Genomic DNA, 21,668 nt, shown 5'->3' with positions numbered 1-21,668 from the left:
TAAATCAGAAATGGTACTAATATTATTTTTTTTGCCCAAAAGTAAGATGACCTGTGCGTCGGAGGGCACGTTAGGCAGTCGGTTGCGGCTTAATTAAGTATGCAGGTATGTCGTCGTTACATGAGGCATGTCATGGACCTATAGCGGCTCAGTAGTAACCCTGATACCAGGGTTGATGAGTTCAGTCAATTATTGTCTCAACCCACACGAGAGAAGAACTTTAGTAGGATACGGATAGGTACATACGAACCTTCAAGAGAATGTGTCTCATGTTGACTACGACGAGAAGATATCCCATAGTTTCTTGAAATATTTTTGCATTTCTGGTCATTCTTCCACTGGGTTGTACTGGATTGGGTTGCAGTATTAGTGGAATCTGTTAATTGTAACATAATGGTTTAAATACATTGTTTGTAGGTAGGTACATAATAGACGTTAAGCAATAAAAAGGACCCATTACCAAATCACCCTAAAAATTAGACACAAACCTAGATATTTTATCGTTATTTAGGTATTAAATAGAAGGTTAGTACCAATGCGTTAATAATAAAATGTATATCAAACTCAAGCGCACAAATAACAACAAAATCAAGGGTGTTTTTGCAAAAGTTAACTTATATACCTAGGTAGATAATTCACAACCAAGCCGAAATACTACAGTTGATCACGTAACAGTTTTTTGTTCAAATATCTTTATTTTATTCATATACCAGGTGCTATGCCAGGTGATAGCGAATGTATAAAAACGGCACACCCCAATTTAAATAGGTAGTTAGTTTATAGATTAAAAGCACCGAATAGGCACATAGGCATGCTTAGTTTACTTTAATAATTAGTACAGAGCAGTGCAATCATCATCACGCATTAACCAAACCAACTTACGTCCAGTAGGTCGTCAGGTAGGTAGGTAGGTAGGGTAGGTAGGTATGTAGGATCTGCTTCTGTGTAAACCTTACAAAACAAAATATTTATAATATTAATAGTCTAATAAATAGTAATATACTAAGTAGGTAAGGTAATAGGTACCTAAAATCTAGCTAGTCTATTTATAAGTAAATAACTCACCATCTTCGATTTTGTCCAAGTTGAGCATACGTATAATCCTTGGGTTTTTTACTTCCACACAAAGATATGCACGCTTCGAGTAGCCACCATGAACAAATTAAATAGAGAGATAATTATTACATCTATCCAACATTCGTCAATCATGACTTTTTATTCTAACAAAAATCGACCTTATTATTACTACAATGCGATCGTTATTTGTAGGGCCGTGTGCTGACTGACGGAATACCGTGGTAAAACTACGATCACAAATAGACAATCAGCTTTCACTCTACAAATAACGATCACAGTGCAATAATAATAAGGTCGTTTTTTATAAACTTCGTCGGCAATAATTTTGTCTATAGGTGATCTTGGTTTTACCGTGGTAAAACCACAATCAGCATACGACCCTACAAATAACGATCACAGTACAGTAATAATAGGGTCGATTTTTGGTTGAATAAAAAGTCGAGATTGACGAAAAATTGGTGGATAGATGTAATACCTCTCTAATATCTTTCTAATACCTCTCTTTGAGTGTGCAGCCCGCCGCCGCTGGCACGGCGTAAGTACAGTAACCAAATAAAACATAGGGATTTACGCTAGTGATAAGTAAGTATATTTACTTAGGACATTAATAAGTAGTCTATATTTGCAGGTAATTAGAATAACACGACAAATGATTCAAATTATTGTCTTTAAAAGAGTTGTATTCATATTTACGAAGAGTATAGTGTAAAATATATCATCGAAAAATGAAGATAAATGAAATAACGTAATAGTAATATCAAACCTTGCTTGGAAAAAACTACGTGATTATATTTACACCAAACCGTTACACTAAAAGATTCGCAGAATAGGCAAGTAGCTGGAGTTACAACAAATAGTAACGCTAAAACATTCGTGGAATAACGAAGTAACTAGACGTACAACCACTGTCGTGTCGTATAATGTCGTGAAACATGTCAGTACGTTTACTTACGACTCGACCATCCTAAAAAACTTTCGTGTAAAATCGAAGTAAGTGTTATTATGACTTTACTATATGGGAAAATACCAAAAAAAAATCACGTATTTATACTTACTTTCTTATTATGGGGGAAAAATATTTTTATCAATGTTGCACAATTTCATTGTTTTTGTAATAATTTCTTCATTTTTACTGATATGTTAATGAAAATTTGTGAGAAGGTGTATTCGTGTACGCTGAATTGAATGGTGCAATAAAAAAAAAATGTCGCTAGTCCACTTACTGCGTTTTTCCACGGGGGGTGCGATATATGAAATGTAAGACTTAAAAGTAATAAAAGTAAAAAGGGTACTAGCTTAACGAGCTGAAATATTAATGGTGCATCCACACACAAGTTAGTTTTTGTAAATCAACATTATCTGACGTTCCCGGCAATATAGGAATATTTCCAAAGTGGGAAATTAGGAAATATTGCTCAATAAAAAGTAATTTTGGAGTGTAAGTAAATACAGCTGAATGGAAAATATCGTAACGCATTACTAACATTCATTTATGTGTAATAATATAGCAAATTGTAAAATAAAGTTTTTTGTTTTAAATCTTTAAGAGTTTTTTTTAATAATCCACATTGTCATAGATAATCCATCTACGTAAAAAGTAATTTGGAAATTTGCCATTTACTGGCATTGCGCACTTACTTTTATGATTTACACACATTTTCATGTCAAATGCGTCATTGCTTTCTAGGTTCATTGTATTAAAATGACCTTTTTAACCCCCCTAGTGAGTGCTTTAACACCAAATCCTTACATCTTTAATATCGTAAAAAATATTTAAAAATACGCGGTTGGTTAATCTTATCTGTTTCTGCCTTTGACCACGATCTCGCGTGACAAAGATAACATTAATTCTCTTGACATACACTGAATAATTTTTGTTCTAATTACCCGAAATACGATTTATGAAACAGCGCTTATATTCGCCATTGTTACACGGTAATATTTTTGTTCAAAGGTGACTAAATTATGGGGAATTTTTGAAGTATCGTCACACACCGGACACTTCATACAAAACATCTCGTTTTACACAGACACTACACATTGACGTTATCGTACACGCGCATATGTGTGTGTGACGTCTGACGTTTACGATTGAAGACTAAAGTAAGACCGAGGGGGTGAAGTAAACCTAACTCAGCCGCTGGTGGGGAGCGGAGAGTAGCCCTTCCATATTCTATGGTATCGCCTTATTCCCAAGGGCCAACCACAATCGTACCACTAACAAAATGTATGTATCTATCTACTCAGCCTGTATCCACCCACTGCTGGGTGACAAGTAATAGTAATTAAATAAGTTAGTCAGTTATTCCCTTAATTTTCAATAATCAAATTTACGTCCGACAGAGAAGGACTTACATTGACCAAATCGGAGATGTCCTTAGAAAAGGTTTGATACGATCTACTCTGAACCGACGTGCGTGTATGAAGCGACTGATTAATGTGGAGGAAGCAAGAGAAGTGTGTCAGGATCGAAGCAAATGGAATTCTATAGTCTATGCTTGCCCCGGTGGGAAATAGGCGTGAGTTTATGTATGTATGTGTAAATTTACGTCCTTGGAATGTTGGAGATACCAAATTAATGGTAACACATACGTCATCAAAGAGCAAGCAATGGCCGCTTCTCATAGGATGGAGCACACCAGGTTTTCTTATTGTATAAGAAAGAGTGTATATCTATATGGTAGCATAACAAAGGGAAAAGAAAATTACGGAATAATGCAATTTCTGCGAACATCCTCCAAAGCGTATTCCCGTATAGGATAAATACTTATTATGGTGGTATTACAGCCTTATTACAGGCAACATCAAGGTAACTGTGTAAAAAAGAGGCCATGAGGAAGTAATGAAAATATTTCTTATCATCCAAATTTCCATGAATATATTGAGTATATTTCTTATCGTGCCCAAAGCGCGGCAGTTTCTGATTTTATCCTTATGATTAACATTGATTTTAGTTAGTTTGGGACTATTAATGAAATTTATTATAGACTTCCGACTTCCGAGACAAGTGAAAACCGAGTTGGTAGAACGCTCGCCTCTCACAATTTGAGGTCGCAGGTTTGAATCCGGCACAGGCCTAAACCAATGATTGTCGAATGTCTTTTCGAATTCATATTTGGATCATAAATGATTATCACGTGCTCAGCAGTGACGGAAAACATCGTGAGGAAACCCATGTTCCCGAGAAATCCATTTTCGGAGTTATGTCACTTAACCTGTATTGGACTGGTTTTCCCTTCGCGGGTTGGAAGGTCAGACAGGCAGTCGCTTTTGTGAAAAACAGGACCTGTCAAATCTTCAGGTTAGGTAAGCGGACCCTGTGAAAAACGGGATGATGCTGGATTCGAAGCGGCGATCACAAAGTGAGAGGCAAGCGCTCTACCAACTGGGCTACCACGATCCTGATAGTAACTATATTTATATGGATGCCTATACTCTACATCAGACATCCGTCATCCGATATCCCTAAGTAATTTTCTACTGTCCGTTATTCACGGATTCACACACTACACATTTTTGAAACAATGCAACCCGTGACCAGTATTTTATTGGGCTAAAGCCCAAATAAATAAAAGGAATACTTCTTTCTCGATATGAGATCTGATGTGAGGAAACCCACATTCCTGAGAAACGCGTTTCAGAGGGGCGTAAATTGTATTGAGCCGATTGCTTCGTGGGTTGGAATGCCAGACAGACAGTCGCTTCCGTAAAATACCGAACGGTACAAAAGATGATCCCGTGAAAAATGGGATAATGCTAGGAAGGAGTGGTGTTAACACTTTCAAGGACAGAACGTCTAATGACGTTCCGATTCCAAGTTGTCATACTCTCATACTACCTATTATGAACCATCGATGACCCATGGTCTCTGTCCGTGAAAGGGTTAACCCCGAAGTCTGGATCGACTGCAAAGCGAATATACCCTATACCTTTCAATTTACATTTGTACATTTTTCCCTCACCTTATGGTTGTCTGGAAGAAATCGCTTTAAGCGATAAGGCCGCCATTTGCCATGTACCTTATTTATATGTGACAAATAATAGTAGGTAATTTGGTGAAATAGTCAGTAATTCACTTAATTTTCAGTAATAAAATTGATGTTCTTGGAACGTTAGAGATACCAATTTAATGGTAACACAGTGGTAACACATACGTCATCAACGGGCTAACATTCGGTCGTTTTGTAATTATTTCTTTTTACTTTGGTGCAATTTGGTGCATTAAGCCGTTGCTCCCGGCTATTAACCGTAAAAGCACCTCCACCAATCCGCAGTGGAGCAGCGTGGTGGAGTATGCTCCATATCCCCTCCGGTTGATTGAGGGGAGGCCTGTGCCCAGCAGTGGGACGTATATTGGCTATTTATGTTATGTTTAAGTATATTCGTATTTGTACCTTTACCATAGAATAAAAAACTACATAATAGAACGATAACTCTCCCCCCGGCACCAAATTGTATCAGGCGCCTCATCCGTCATAGAATAATAAATAATAATAAAAATGTTTATTTAGGTAAAACCTACGACAATTATACATTTACAACATTGAAATATACACGCATAAATATTTAGTTGGAAAACATAAAGGTATATATGTATATGGGTGCCGCAGCTCACCAAAAAATGCAGGGTAAAAAACAAATAACGAATAATAAATACTACATATAGAACGGCAACTCTCTGCTGCCCACCAGCGTCTAAGCTAGATTTACCTCAACTATTCGATAAATTCACACTTGCGTACAATTTTATTGATATTGGAAATATTGCAGTAATATTAAAAAAAGAAATCTTCACAAAGTGTTATTATAATGTTTTTATTAGTGCCAATATGAAACATATTTTCTACAGCTTAGTTGTGGCTATTTGGTTACCTCATTTGGGTAAGTTTAGACGTTTTATTCAAAATTGACATTTTAATGAAAAAAATATATACATTTATAAAAAATACTAATAAATAGTTTTTCAACCAGTATAATTTACATATTAAGTAATTTTCGTAAAAATAATCTCTACAAATTACCGTACCGCCCGCGGCAGTGATCTCAACATTTTTACAATATTACAAAGTTTTATTATAAAAACTATATTTCAAAAAAATCTTTTGTACTTTTAATTTCCAGTTGGTTTTTAGTATGTCCTTTAGGTTTTTCTGTTTTTCTTTTTTATTTTCATAAAAATATTCAGTAACTTAGTAAATAACGCAGTCAAATTATTTTTACATACCTTAAGGTATATTTAGTATTAATAATTTAACACTTAAACATAGCTGGCGAGGAGTCGGTGTAGGTAAATAAAATACTACACATATTTTATTCAGTAGGTAACATTGTTACAATTTGAATCGTCATCTTTTACATAACGAACGTTTCATCCACCTAAGACTACTGCAGCTTCTCACAACCTGTATAGCCGAGAAAAATAAACCTCGGCACAGGACCCTAGAAATTAAAAAAAAAACACTAAAAATGTTGTTATAAGTATATGGTGTTATATTGATTTCTGATTCTGGCATTTCTTATAGATGGCCGACGGTTTCGCTGCGATTACAACTACCTTAAAAATATACGAGGGTTCATTAAATATCAAGAAATACCTTCAACATGGGACGAAGCACAACTGCGATGTAATTTAGAAGGTAAGAAGGTGAAATTGATCAGTCGTGACATCAAATATCAAATAACATTAGCATGACAGGGTTCTAAAGTAGGGAACGCAATCCCGACTCGAGATCGCAAATTCAAGATACCGATTCCCGAGATCCCGAAATTTTCGGGATCTCGTCTAGTTCTTAAACAAAATTAAAGTTAGAATGGCTAAAAACGATGAAAACTGCTTGTTTGTGATGGTGACGTTAATTAAAATAAAATATTTTTTGAAAGAAAACAAAACATTTGTTCTTCATAATTACTTACTAATTTGAAAATCAACATAATCAAAACAAACAGTATAACTCAAGGACATTCGCCCAATCCCGTCAATCTCGAATTGGATGTCGTCAATTATAATTCGGGATTGATTCCGAAAAATTAGACAAGATCTAGCGAGAACGGGACCCCGCGAGATCGGGATTGTGCCTACATAATAATTTGCTCATGACCATAACTTACCTGTATGTAATAAATTCAACCATAATAATAAAAAAGTCTTCCAAGCGATTCTCAAGAGGTAGGAAACTTTTTAGGTTTTATATCAAGAAACACTATAAGTACTTAAATAAAAAATATAGCAAGATTAATCGACCTAGATAAGCAAAGACGTCAATCGAATAAATTGCTTTTATTTTCTTGCAGGCAATGTGTCCGTTTTAATAAATTGCTTATACTTTTATGCAGGCGCTTTGCTTATGTCTCCAATCATGCCTGGATTTAAAAAAGCAATGACGTCACTAGCCAACCAGAGCAGCGTTTGTGGAATACACACTGGTCTACATTCAAGATTTTCCAAAGGCGACTTTATTTCTATTGAAGGTAATACTCGTAAATTATATTTATTAAGCCCGTTTACCTATTAAATGTGGAAGATGTGATGCGGCTGGATGCAATAAAAAGGGTCATCATTTATACCCAAAAACAAAAAGATGCATATGTCTGTTTCGTGAAATTAGAAGGTAAAACGAAGGAATATCTTTACAGCGCCGTCACCTTGATTTTGAGAAGGATTATTTCTTATTTTATGACGAAGCAAAATTTTTAAAGCGCCATTTTTTTGGGGTACTTATCAGAAATCAGAATCATTTATCCAACGTAATTATCATGGACAAACTTGTTGAAGGTCAATGTAACTTTTTTGAATCTACGTCATTTCGCAAGGTGTTATGGCTGAGGAGAAGAAATGACAAGAAACTGCAACAGCAACACATCTTTTAAATCAATGTAGGTATATTGAAAGTTTTTTTTTTTAATTTTTAATGATAATTGCAAAATTGCAAGTTATTTAATACCTAGACGAAAATATTTCATATCAGGCATTTTTATCATTTAGGTGATCATTAATCTCATAGTAAGGTTTCATATGAGCTTTAAATTTATTTTCTGACAAATTCTGAATAATATTATTAGGTATCTCATTGTAAATACGTATGAATAACCCCAAAAAGATGAATTTAATTTTATTTTATTCCTTGTATTGTAAGCATCATCACCAATTTAAGAGTCACGCTCTTGTCGGTGTAACATTCTCCATGCTACTTTTTAGGGACAAAATACGGCAGTGGTTTCCCTCTTGTCTTCCGCCCCGCAGTACTCTGCCTGACGCGAGTGGAATGGCGCCCAGAATAGTCTTATTTCAAAGCCGTATTAGGACTCCTTTCCTCCGCCTCTGAATAGTATTGAAAATGAAAAAGGCATTTATTTTGCTTAATTACATAAATACAGAAAATGAGCCTTCCCAGTAAGTAAAATAAATTCACTTGTGTTAGGAAATGACTCGCAACATCCTCCTAGCCTTACAAGTGTAATCTACTAATAGGCAATAAAATAACTTACTTACTACTTATATATAATACGTTTTGTAAGTATTCCTTTCTCGTTTCTTGGAAAGTCCCCATTGGGTTAATTAGAGATACATCTATGGCAAGATGAATGAAAGTATGATGTTCAAAACTACTTTCATATGACGAAGGGCCCTATCTTTCTGAGGCAATTTTGTTTCTTATGGGTGATTTTTATAACATTTTTTTAATCACTGTTTTAAGACAGTAGTTAAACAAAAACTTTACAAAAAAGGTTATTATAAAGTTAGTGATTATTTAGAAGATATGAATGCATGGGATTAACTGTCTGAGAACTGATATTAGGCAGCTAAATTACTCAATTGTATACCAATATTTTATGTTTATTTTTTATTTTTTTAAAGAAGGTCTACGGCCCTGTGCCGAGGTTTTTCTTGCAGCTTCTTTTCCCCGGCTATACAGGTTGTGAGAAGCTGCAGTAGTTTTAAGCGGATGAAACGTTCGTTATGTAAAAATTGACGATTCAAAGTGTAACTATGTTACCAACTGAATAAAGATATTTTTGAATTTGAATTTGAATACCAATAAGCAATAGGATAGGGTCAGTAAAGGAACACCCTTGACCCCCGTCAAGTCAGCCCTTATTTAAATCGAGATCATCTCGAGCCGATGATTGCTTCGCAAATTACGTCGCCAACTTATTTAATCTTATTAAATGTTTAAAGTAAAAAATGTAAAGCCAAAATTTTTCAATAATGATGTACCCGGGTAATGAGAAAATTAATTATGACGGTAAATCTGGACAGCTTCATCTATATTAATTTTGGGGAAAGTAGCCCTGTTTGGAGAACGCAGGTCTTAGGTCGTAGTTTCCCTGGTTTGAATCCCGGCTTGGTCTTGAAACCACTGAATTCGACTACCTATGACAGTTTGATGAATTCAATTTGGATCTTAGATAATTCATCACGTGGTTTCTAGGATTTGTGTCTTAGATAATTCATCACGTGGTTTCTAGGATTTGTGTCTGGCTAAATGATAATTATATTTTTTTTCTTTTTTTTAATAAAAAAAAATAAAAATGCCAAGGCAATTTTTTATAAAATTGGCTCGTCTTAAACATGCAAGTCACTAAAGTCACCGTCATAGCTCGGAGAATTGCCAAGCTGAAGTGGCAGTGGGCAGGACACATAGCGAGGAGAACCGATGACCGCTGGGGCGGATAGGGTCTCGAATGGCGACCACGTGTCGGACGACGCTCAGTGGGTAGGCCCGCTACAAGATATACCGACGATCTGGTGAAGGTCGCGGGAAGCCGCTGCATGCGGGCAGCGCAGGACCGATCGTCGTGGAGATTCTTGGGGGAGGCCCTATGCCCAGCAGTGGGCGTCGTACGGCTGATAATGATGATGATGAAACATGCAAGGTATGGGTGTATTATTTTCGGTTGCATACTTTTTTATTTATTTATAAAATACAGCCACATCACATACATTAAAACATTTTTACATTTAGAAGGTTACGGTATTGTGACTAATATATATGACAAACACACATTTTTGCGCAGCAAAATTCCATTTGATATTAACTCAGAATCATGGTCTGAATCATCCATCAGTTTTCGTTACGATGTCACTTACACCCTGTATACTGTACAGTCATGAGCAATATAATGTACCAACTTTAGGAATCTGTCGCACTAACATATGTATTTGACATTTAGTGAGACTTACAGTTCAATTTGTCAAAAAAGTTAATGTGACATGGTACCAAAATGTATACATAATATTAATGCTCGTGACCGTACACCTATGCTTACCATTTTGGGGATACAGGCGTAAAGCTATGTTATGTTGTTGTTATAATTTATTTGTTTTCCCACAGATCTGGCCTCTTACATCATTTCCGGATGATTTCTACAGTTCATTTTTTAATGGTGAGCTTATAATTATGTTGCTTTTAGGTGTAAAATTGTCAGCAATTAGTCACACCTGGGCCAAAGAGGAACCAAATAATAACAACGATGAAGAATCCTGTATAGCGATGCTTCTTGATGGCACTATAGCAGATATTAGCTGTAATGAAACCTTACCATACATTTGTTATCGGAAATACGATAAGAACATGAAAATGTACAGATGCGGTCACGATAAAGGTAAGACATTGGACCACTAGACCATTGCTAAACTCAATTAATTATTGTTAAATAATAGTTCACACAAAATTAAATGCTAAAATAATATTCTTTCGAGGCAAAAAAAGAAAATGTGAAACTTATTTGGCTATGTGAAACTTTTGAAATTGGAATCTACGTAGATAAAACGTAAGCAGAGACATCAATGACATAATTTTAACAAAATAAGCAATTTAACAAGCTAGATTTAGAAGCCCATTCGTCTGTCCAAGTAGTTAATGTCATTTGCATCAAATCTACAATCATCATCATTACTAATTTAAGATCCAATTAATAAATTATTATATATCAAACGCCAATTCTTTCACCTTCTTACAAGACACGACGTTCACCTTTTCTTGAATCTGTTCCATGTAAGCTCTGCTTTGTTTTCCCCTTCCTCTCTTTCCTTCTATCTTCCCTTCTATGATGTTTTTAATAAATTCGTCGTGTCTTATTAAGTGTGAAATCATCTTGCCTCGTCTGTTCGCAATAACTCTCAATATTTGCGTCTTTTCCCCTACTCTTACTAGCAGTTCCTCATTAGTAACTCTTTTAGTCCAACTTGTTTTTCCATCTTCCTCCAACACCACATTTTAAAGGGCTTGAATCTCTCTCTGTCGTTCTAACAATCCAAGTTTCATCCATTATAAGTCACGTCAAAAAAAGATCTTAAAATCATGTGTTATATTAGGAACGTTCCTCTTTTAATATTCCTCTAAGAACTGAAAAAAAACAGTATACAAATTTTCAGACTACGGATATTGCAGGAAAGCAAACAAATGTTATAAATTCCACAATACGCCTCAAGTCTGGTCTCGGGCATACAAGACTTGTGACGCCGAAAGTGGCCATTTAGCCATCATCAACAACATATCGGAGATAGACATCTTCAAGCAAATGTTTGTCAAGATGCATGCCAGAAGGGCCATACAGGACGTTGCTGCTTCGGCGTTTCTTGGCTTTCGGGACTGGAATGGCGAATGGAGAACCATCCATGGTATGAAATTATTGTAGGTACTTACCTACATAATATATTATATCACTTGTGGTAGCTTTTAATTAGGAGACTTTCCAGGCTAGGGTCCCCAAAAATGAAATACAGATGGCGCTGTAGAAATTTGCCTTCGTTTACATTAATAACAGGCTATATAAATGATGACCCTTGTTATAACACCCAGGCACAACATATCTTCCACCCATTATTATTCTGATCAAAATAAAGAGAAGCAATATTGGTAGCAACATAATTCTATACATACCTGAACCAAATATCAAGTACAAAATTTCATATTTTTGAGTAATTCTGAGCCTGACCAATGAAAAAATAGGTAATTATCACGTTATTTTTGGGAACGTAGCCTGGAAAATCCTTCATTGGCCTATGTTTCTATTTGTAATCATCACTGACCAAATTGGAGATGTTCTTAGAAAAGGTTCAGTACGATCTACTCTGAACCGGCGTGCGTGTATGAAACGATTGATGAATATGGAGTAAGCAAGAGAATTGAGTCAGAATTGAAGCCAATGGAATTCCTTAGTTTTAGATTCCCTGGTGGGAATTAGGCGTCAGTTTATGTAAGGCTGTAAGCTACTGATATTCTAAGTACATTTTTACTTTCAGGTCAAACTTTAGAAGAATCTGGCTACCACAAATTCAAGGCTGGTTCCATAAATAAAACCTTAAATTTCAATGTCTGTGGCGGTATTGACAACAATGCCAATTTGGTCCCTTTGCAGTGCGATATTGAGTCTGTTTTCATTTGCGAAAAGGATATGGAACCCCGAGTGTGTCCAAAGAGAGTATGAAAAAGGACATTGCGATAAGGAATCGATTGTGTTTTAATTAAAACACATAATAACGGGTTCTTACCGCGTTTAAATGGGGATATGAGACTCCCGATATTTCGACACTGTTGCAAGTGCCATGATCACGGGATGACGCGGTTAGAACCCGTTATTATGTGTTTTAATTATGATAATAACCGCGTAAACTTAAAACGATTGTGTTTTGTTTTTCTTTCAATCCCAAAGAAGCTTATAGAAGAAATGACGTAATTTACTGTAAATAATTTTAGTTCCTACTAATCATCCTCTTCCTACGGTGTATGTGGCTACGGCACGTTAAGCCGTAGGTCCCGGTTACTACTTACTGATGTAAGTATGTAGTCGTTACATGAGTCATGTCAGGGGCCTATGGCGGCTCTATAATAACCCTGACACCAGGGTTGATGACGTTGATAATAAAAGAAGATAATCTTCCTAGCGTCAGTTATTCACGGGGTCCGCTTACCTAACCTGAAGATTTGACAGGTCTGTGTTTTTACAGAAGCGACTGCCTGTGTGACCTTCCAACCCAAGGGAAAACCAGCCCAATACGGGCACATACCTCAAAAACTGTATTTCTCGGGAACGTGGGTTTCCTCACAATGTTTTCCTGCACCACTGAGCACGTCATAATAATTTACTATCCAAACATGAATTCGAAAACAAATTCGACAATCATTGGTTTAGGCCTGTGCTGTATTCGAATCTGTTACCTCAAAGTGACAGGCAAGCATTCTACAACGGCTCTAACCAAACCAAACCAAACTCGTTAAATTACAAAGGTTTTTTTTTTGACGTGACTTATTGTAGATTTGCTACAGGTGGCATAAATAACACTAATGAAGAGACATTTGATTTTCACTCAAGACGCTACTCAATTTATTTAACAAGTAAAAAAAGCTCGATTTGAACAAAAAAGAAAAATATCTGTTTTCGAATACCATTCGAATAGACGTACAGTCGATTATAGTCATCACAAAATTACGTTAAGGTCTAATAACTTGACATTAATCGCAACGAAATATGGCTCAATGTAGCAATTGATATATCAAGTGAAATTTGACATGTTTCTGTTTGTATGAAACCATTATTATTGCTTTCTAAAGAAATATACGAATACAGGTACTTAATTTAACTTGTATCGACGGTGACACACTAGTGATGTGCTTGTTGAAGATACATCGATATCGATAAACAACGTTTTTATTTAGTCATGTAATTGCACATGTAAAGATCACAATTTCTCAGGAAATTAATAAATATTTCGAACATAATTTCGGTGTAGAATTCTCCATAAATTCTTGTCTATCAAAGGCAATTTGAGTTATTATTAAGACACGACGTTCTTCTTTTTAATTTGTTTCATGTCTCTTTTCTTAGTCTTCCCCTTCCTCTCTTAATTTAACTTAATTTAAACTTTATTAAAATAAGTGTATTTATTTCTATGTCAGTAAGACTTGACTTTGATCCGTATTTACTGGTCGCATGAAAAGTTTATTAACAAAAATAATTTGGTTTTCTGAATAAAGACATACGAATAAATACACGGGAATTAAAATGCTATGAATGGCTTCAAGGAAGGGATGGTACGGCGGGCTGTTATTTTTGCTCGACTTGGCGGGGGCATTGCTGTGCCCCCAGATGTATGGATATTTAGTTTAATATAATATGATGAATAATCATCATCATCCAAGCCGTCAACAGTCACAACAATGCGTCATTTTCCAGCTGCCAGAATAATACATTTTTCTTTTAAGTCTGTTCAGAATAAGGCTGTACTGCTTTCTAGCAAAATAATTACAAAACGTGCAACAAGTAGACAAAGGTGGGTAAAAAAATCAATAACAACATAGCATCACGCCTGTATTCCTAGAAGGGTAGGCAGAGGTGTATGTCACACTAAGTCCTCGCCAACTACGTTTAAGTACCACGTAAAAGGAAGCGAGCCTATTGCCATTAACTGGGCACAAATCCTGGAAATCACGTGAAATTACGATTCAAACATTAATTCAAATTCATAAAGTTCGAATTCAGTGACTTCGAGCCAGCTTTAGAGTACGCAGTTAGTCTCGCGTTCTCCAAATAGGGCTATCACGAATTCAATCAAAAATGCACGGTAACGAATATCTCATTTGAAATTAGACGTTCCAACTCCGTGCTTACTTGCAACGTACTTGCGACAGATACTTGTCGATAATTTATTGAGAATTAATAGAAGTACAACACTAGCAGACATATCGCACGCGATGATTAGGGAGTGCCGAGTTTCAACGAGGTCCATCGAACCGTATCGATACATTCACTTGACACTTAGTTATTCGATATTATTTCGTCGGTAACGCGTGCTCGATATGTGATGATATTTTTTTGCTAATTTTATTATTTATTTTGCCGGGAAAATAAATATTACTGACAATTTAAATTTCGTAATAACAGTGTTGTGTTGACTGTAAATAAAATGTTGTTTATTTTGTAGTGTGTTGAATTGCGAATGTGTGAAAAGCATTTTGACAATATAGGGTTGTGGATTATCGATAACTTTGCTACTCGAATTCTGTTAAAGTGTAACATATTTAATGGTGAATAAAAAGAGGTAAGTGGATAAAAGATTGATTTTCAAGCATTATTAACAGTAATAACACTTGATAGAAGTAGTAATTATAATTATTAGTTCATGTTATTACAAATAATTGATAAATATTTATTTGTACAAATATATAATATTATTTTTATAGGCTAATAAATATTATTTAAAGTTCCGTGCTGTCAGCTTTCGTCAATAAATAAATAAACAATTTAAAAGTCAATTGGATCCATATTATATTTTATTTTGAAATATTTCGAATGTAAAGTTCCATTATGATTGTTATATTTTTAATTATTCAGATTTCTCATTCCGCCAGTAACTACCTAGTTGCAATCTAAAAGGAAAAATTATTTACTAGTAAAGACTTGTGGAGAACTTAAAAATGGACAGTCAAAGGAACATCCATCGCAAGATGAACTAAGTAACCACACCCCACTGAGCTCAACTGTTAGACCAACGTGATAGGTGGTGAGCCGTATCGGCGTCTATAATAGTCGGGCCATCTGTGTTAGTGAAAAAAAAACCATCCTATGTAAAATAGCCTATTTTACAGTGCCTAGTCTAACAGGCGCCAGCTACTATTCCATTATGGCTAATAACATATTTGTTCTAACTAGTGCAATGCTTCACTGGAGCGTATAATGGTACAAAACCATAATTTTGAGCTCCTATCGTCAACTAACTTTGAGCCGTGATAGCCCAGTTGGTAGAACGCTTGCCTCTCACTTTGAGGTCGCAGGTTCACATCCAGCACAGGCCTATGCCTAAACCAAGAATTGTCGAATTTGTTTTCGAATTCATGTTTGGATCATAAATGATTATCACGTGCTCACAGTGGTGAAAGAAAACATTGTGAGGAAACCCACATTCCCGAGAAATGCAATTCGGAGGTACCTATGTGACGTAACCTATATTGGGCTGGTTTTCCCTTAGCGGGTTGGAAGGTCAGACAGGCAGTCGTTTCTGTAAAAACCAGACCTGTCAAATCTTCAGGTTAGGTAAGCGGATCCTGTGAAAACGGGAGATTATCACGGGAGATTATCATCGTCATCTAACTTTTTATACTGGTTACCATAAGTAGGCGTCCACCCATCACAATGGGTGGACGTGGTTGTGGCATTGTGGTGGTGGTGGTGAAAGCTCGGTGAGGCGTGGGTAACTACTTAAGTAGTTCATCTTGCGATGCATGTACCTCTAACTACCCCGATTGGGATACAGTCGTGAACTTACGTTATGTTATAAACAGGAAGATAATGGTGTTAATTCCTGCATACAATCTAAGTAGTTTTATTATAAGTTATACTCGTATCTATCTGTCACTTTCTTATCCACCGCAAACGAACCCTTTCCTTCTTAACGAGTAATTTCGAAATAATAGTATTGTGTTTATTATTAAATATTGTTAATCCTTAGTGTGTAACATTATTAATAATAATGGAACTCATTATTCAGAGCTGTGAATTTTAAACGGAATGAACGAGTCAAAGGCGAATCAAATGTGTATCTCGCTAATGTGCAAACCGTTTGACAAGTGCTGTCAAAATAATTACCTATGTCGGGTTATTGAGCAATGTAAAACTTTAAGAGGGTTGTCTGCCTAAAATTGGCTTGTGTTCCATAAGTTTTATGCCTGTCGATTAACCGTCCCTTTTTTTTTCGGCGTGTATAAAATGTTTTGTAACAATACATTTATAAATATAACAAATAAATATGAAAGACCACTCACAACTTACGTCAAATTTCGATGGTGTCTACAGAAGTTGGCACCATTAGTCCCAACTGGGCACCATCGGGCCTGTTGTCTTTAACGTTGTACCGGGTGACAGCCTGCAGCGCTCCCCATTTGTGGCCAAGTAGTTAATGCCAAAAAAAAAAAAGCCATTAGTTTAACAATTGGTTACTTGTCAGTTTTCGGATAAGTAACTATTAAAAAAAAATACAAATGCTTACTTTATACCTCTTAAAATGTTTTTATTTTGGCGAAAAATCTTTATACCTATAACAGAAAAAAAATTGTTACATCTGTGAAGTTACAAATTGTATTGTATTATATTTTTATTCATTTATTCAGTACCTACAAAAAATACTACTAGCTATAGTAATTAAAACACATTATAACAGATTCTTACCGCGTTTGAAATAGGGATATGAGACTCCCGATATTCCACTCCATTCCAATCCAATCTCATCAGTCATCCCGTGATCATGGCACTTGCAACAGTGTCGAAATGTTTATTGTGTATTTTAATTATGATAATAACCGCGTAAACTTAAAACAATGTATAGCTATAGTAAGTACGTAGTTGTTACACATTCATGGCCGGTTGAGGTCGGCCATCAACCTTCAATCCACACGAAAAAAAGATCAAAAACAAAGGCATCAGAAATTAGTCTAGATTTCTGGTCCTGTCCAAATTCAACGTCGCTTTTCGAACTAAATCCGGTAGAGCAAAACAAAAATTTGGTCGATTCCGTATTCGAAACTATACGAAATAAAAATCCAATAAAATCACATGTTGGGTTTACATGGCTGCAAAGCCTGAGGGTTCTAGAATTAGCGGAAAATCAAGTTCAAATTCGTTTATTGCAAAAAAATGTGGTATATGTATGGTAATCAAAATTATGTAAAATAATAAAAATTATAATTTCACACATTTCACTTCGAGTCGCATGCAAAAAATGACTTACACCTGATAATAATAATTGACAGTCTACTTCTATCGTGTGAGTTGTGAGGTGGATTACCAACCTCATCAACCCTGGTGTCAGGGTTATTATTGAGCTGCTCCTCCCTGACATGGCTTATGTAACGACTACATACTTACATCAGTTACTAGTAACCGGGACCAACGGCTTAGTCTGTTTTCCGTAGCACCGGCCACCTTATTTGCGGACAATCGGGTGACCATGTAATGTCCTAACCATACTAGGGAGCACAAAGTGATTTCTGTAAGTCCCTACCGGGATTGGAACCCGGGCCCTCCAGGTCGTGACCTCAGTACTAGTGAAAATAAAGAACTTTTTTGAAAAATCACATTCGGGGATGATTTTTGTTAACAAAACTTCACAATAGACAAGCTAGTTTTCATCATCATCAATTTAAGAGCCACGCTCTTGTCGGTGAAGCATTTTCCATTCCAGTCTATCAAAGGCCAATTCCTTGACTTCCCTATAAGACACGACGTTAACCTTTTCTTTAATCTGTTCCATGTAAGCTCTTCTTGGTCTTCCCCTTCCTCTCTTTCCTTCTAGCATTCCTTCTATGATGTTTTTAATAAATTCGTCATGTCTTATTAGGTGTCCAATCATCTTGCCTCGTCTGTCCTCAATTATTCTCAGTATTTGTCTTTTTTCCCTTACTCTTACTAGCACTTCCTCATTTGTAACCCTTTCTGTCCAACTTATTCTATCCATGCTCCTCCAACACCACATTTTAAAGGCTTCGAGTCTCTATCTGTCCTTCTGTGTGAAGCTAGTGTTACAACACGTAAAAAGTGTGGTCTCAATTTTTACCCGAATTGAAATTAATCTAGCGAAATGGAGGTTTTGTTGAAACAGATCACCATTCTGATATGATTTTTCAAAAAGACGCTTACTTTCTATTCGCTATAACACGACGAAGTGTACAATATTGCACGAATACAGAACACAATAACGTACACATAACATGGACTTTATTTCCATTGGAGTCAGAGGTACATCTGACGCAAGATGAACTTAGTAGTCACACTTCAACGAGTTTCCTGAAGACCAACGGAAACATGATAACAATAAAAGAGACATAACATAAAAGGATTCTTTCTAAGAGATAAGCTTTAGCAACTGTTTGCTTTTATCATGTTTCTTTTGTCAATGTTATCGAGTACAAACAAAATAATAAATGCTTTAGCTCAACAGCTTTTATGCACTGATGTGGCGTTCCCGATATTTTCTTTGGGAACAGATATTTTTCAATTTATCTTCATTACTTAAACGAATAATGACCTCCGGGGTCCAGTGGTTGAGCGTTGGGCTCACGATCCGGCTGTCTCGGGTTCAAATCCCGGTGGAGACATACCACAAAAATTACTTTCTGTTCCCTAGTTTGGTTAGGACATTACATGCTGATCACCTGATTGTCTGAAAGAACGATGATCCGTGCTTCGGAAGGCATGCCGTTGGTCCCGGTTACTAATTACTGATGTAAGTATGTAGTCGTTACATGAGCCATGTCAGGGGCCTTTGGCGGCTCAATAATAAACCTGACACCAGGGCTGATGAGGTTGATAATCCACCTCACAACCCACACGATAGAAGAATTACTTAACTCCTAAATCTAAGTAAGCACACGGTTTGAAAGATGGTGTTAAACCACAGAGGGTTGTCTCGACACCCATTCGTCGCATTAAAACAGAACAAGAAAGAAACGTTTTGAGGAATCACATTCATTGCATCAAAGGTAAATTATGAAATTATTTATAAAATTAATTACTAAATAAGGACAGAGCGAAAAAAACGTTTTCATTTTTCTATTTAACTTATGAATTTTAATAGGTAATGAAAATGTTATAATAAGTACGGAATTTTGTCACGTTTTCCCAAAGCAATCTGTGACGTCATAACATCACAGATTGCTTTTTTCATACAAATTCCATAGTGATTTCGAGTTTTGACATTTAGTGAAAAGTAAGTACTTTGATTAGTCATACATAACGGTCAAAAACATGACCCTCCTTTTTGCTTCGCCATGGATAAAACTTATATAAGAAGAAAAATCCTTCCATTTTACTCACTTTTCGTGAACACACAATATTAGCTTGGCTCGTTTATTTTTCGCCCACAGTATCCGACGTTTAGATACAGGGGTTTTTAGGGTTCTGTGCCCAAAGGGTAAAAAATGGTACCCTTATACTAATGGTGGTATTATAATTATTAAATATATACATTAATAATCGAGTAATAATAATTTTTTTATATATTATTATACAAATAAAATGAAATAAAGAATTGATAATTAACATTATATTCAATAATAAATATTAGTAAACTAACCCCAGCTTTGAGACTACCCTCAAGATCATGTCAATGTGAGAGTTCTCATATAAACACAGGGAATTGAGCATGATCTTGAGGACATTCTCAGCTATGATAAGTTTATTAATACCACTCTAACACTCCGATGGACGGACATCGATACAACGGAAGCTAGCTTATCGGTGAATTATGGTAACCGGATGATGTCAATGTAATGACATTGATTGGTACCGATATTGATATTTTGTCACACACTATCTAGTCCATCGTGTTGGATAAAACATAATGAAGAATGCACACACCTCCGGCACAGGCCTCCCCTCAATCAACCGGAGCGGGTATGGAGCATACTCCACCACGCTGCTCCACTGCGGGTTGATGGAGGCATTTTCACAACGGCTTAACGTGCCCTCCGATGCAACAACAACAACTTATTTCTTTTAACAATCAGGAATTTTTCACAGATAACGTAGTAGTTGTTGCCGCTATAACACCAAATACAAAAGAAATACGGAATAAAATAAGGGGGATACTATACAAAAAACGTGTTTTTTTTTTTGTTCGTTTTGACTCGATTTTAATATTGGCAATAGGTATACGCTTGAAATATTTGCAGAATATTTAGTTATACATTTATTTTAAATATAAACAATAAAAATTATTAAATTTATATTAAATGGGGGCTCAAATATATTTAAAATGGTACGGAACCCTTCGTGAGCCAGTCCGGCTCGCTCTTGTCCGGATTATATTAACCAAACGCAAACGTATTGCAGTTAAGTATTTGAACGTACATCACTCTATTTTTGTTTTTATTTGCAACTGACTTTTTATTTGTAACCAGAGCATCGAAACACATCTACAGGGCAGATGTAAATTGTAGAATCAGTTGGTTTAGCTACTCGTCATCACCAGCCCATTAACGTCCCCACTGCTGGGGCACGGGCCTTCCCTATGGATGGATAGGGAGATCGGGCCTTAAACCACCACGCGGGCCCAATGCGGATTGGTGGTTATTAACGACTGCTAATGCAGCCGGGACCAACGGCTTAACGTGCCTTCCGAGCACGGAGGAGCTCGAGATGAAAACTTTTTTTTTGTGGTCACCCATCCTATGACTGGCTTTTGCGAAAGTTGCTTAACTTCAACAATCGCAGACCGAGCGCGTTTACCGCTGCGCCACCGAGCTCCTCGGCTACTCGTACTTGACCGGAAATAGAATCCGAAGAGGAAGTATGCAAACACCGCGATCAAATTCCGAACGTTTTATAGAAAAAGGAGGGAGCGTGTCAAAATCGTAATAAGTGGAATTCCGTGGTCTCTGCCTACCCCAACTCTCTCTCTCTCTCTCTCTCTCTCTCTCTCTCTCATTTTTTCGGGACAAACCCTTTTAGGGTTTTCCGATGTTAACTATTTAAAATGTAGCATTAAATTGTATCTATGATAAATAAATAAATAAATAAAAATAAATTTAACAGCCGCGCTCTTGTCGGTGTCATAAATTGTAACGGAATTGTCATCATAGAATGAAAAAATGAAGGAA

At 36.1% G+C, this 21,668-nt stretch overlaps 1 protein-coding gene across 1 annotated transcript; it reads left to right on the top strand.

Annotated features, from left to right (window-relative positions):
- Window positions 1-5,906: 5,906 nt before the first annotated feature.
- On the top strand, window positions 5,907-12,507 carry LOC126376936 (macrophage mannose receptor 1-like). Its single transcript, XM_050024484.1, has 6 exons — window positions 5,907-5,958; window positions 6,600-6,713; window positions 7,411-7,545; window positions 10,489-10,680; window positions 11,453-11,698; window positions 12,323-12,507. Exons 1-6 carry the CDS (start codon window positions 5,907-5,909, stop codon window positions 12,505-12,507), a joined length of 924 nt encoding a protein of 307 aa, XP_049880441.1.
- The last annotated feature ends 9,161 nt before the right edge of the window (window positions 12,508-21,668 follow it).

This window comes from Pectinophora gossypiella, chromosome 22, assembly GCF_024362695.1.
Source record: "Pectinophora gossypiella chromosome 22, ilPecGoss1.1, whole genome shotgun sequence".
NCBI classification, from domain to species: domain Eukaryota; kingdom Metazoa; phylum Arthropoda; class Insecta; order Lepidoptera; family Gelechiidae; genus Pectinophora; species Pectinophora gossypiella.
Note: the sequence above shows the minus strand (reverse complement) of the source record. Positions and strands in the feature narration are given on the sequence as shown.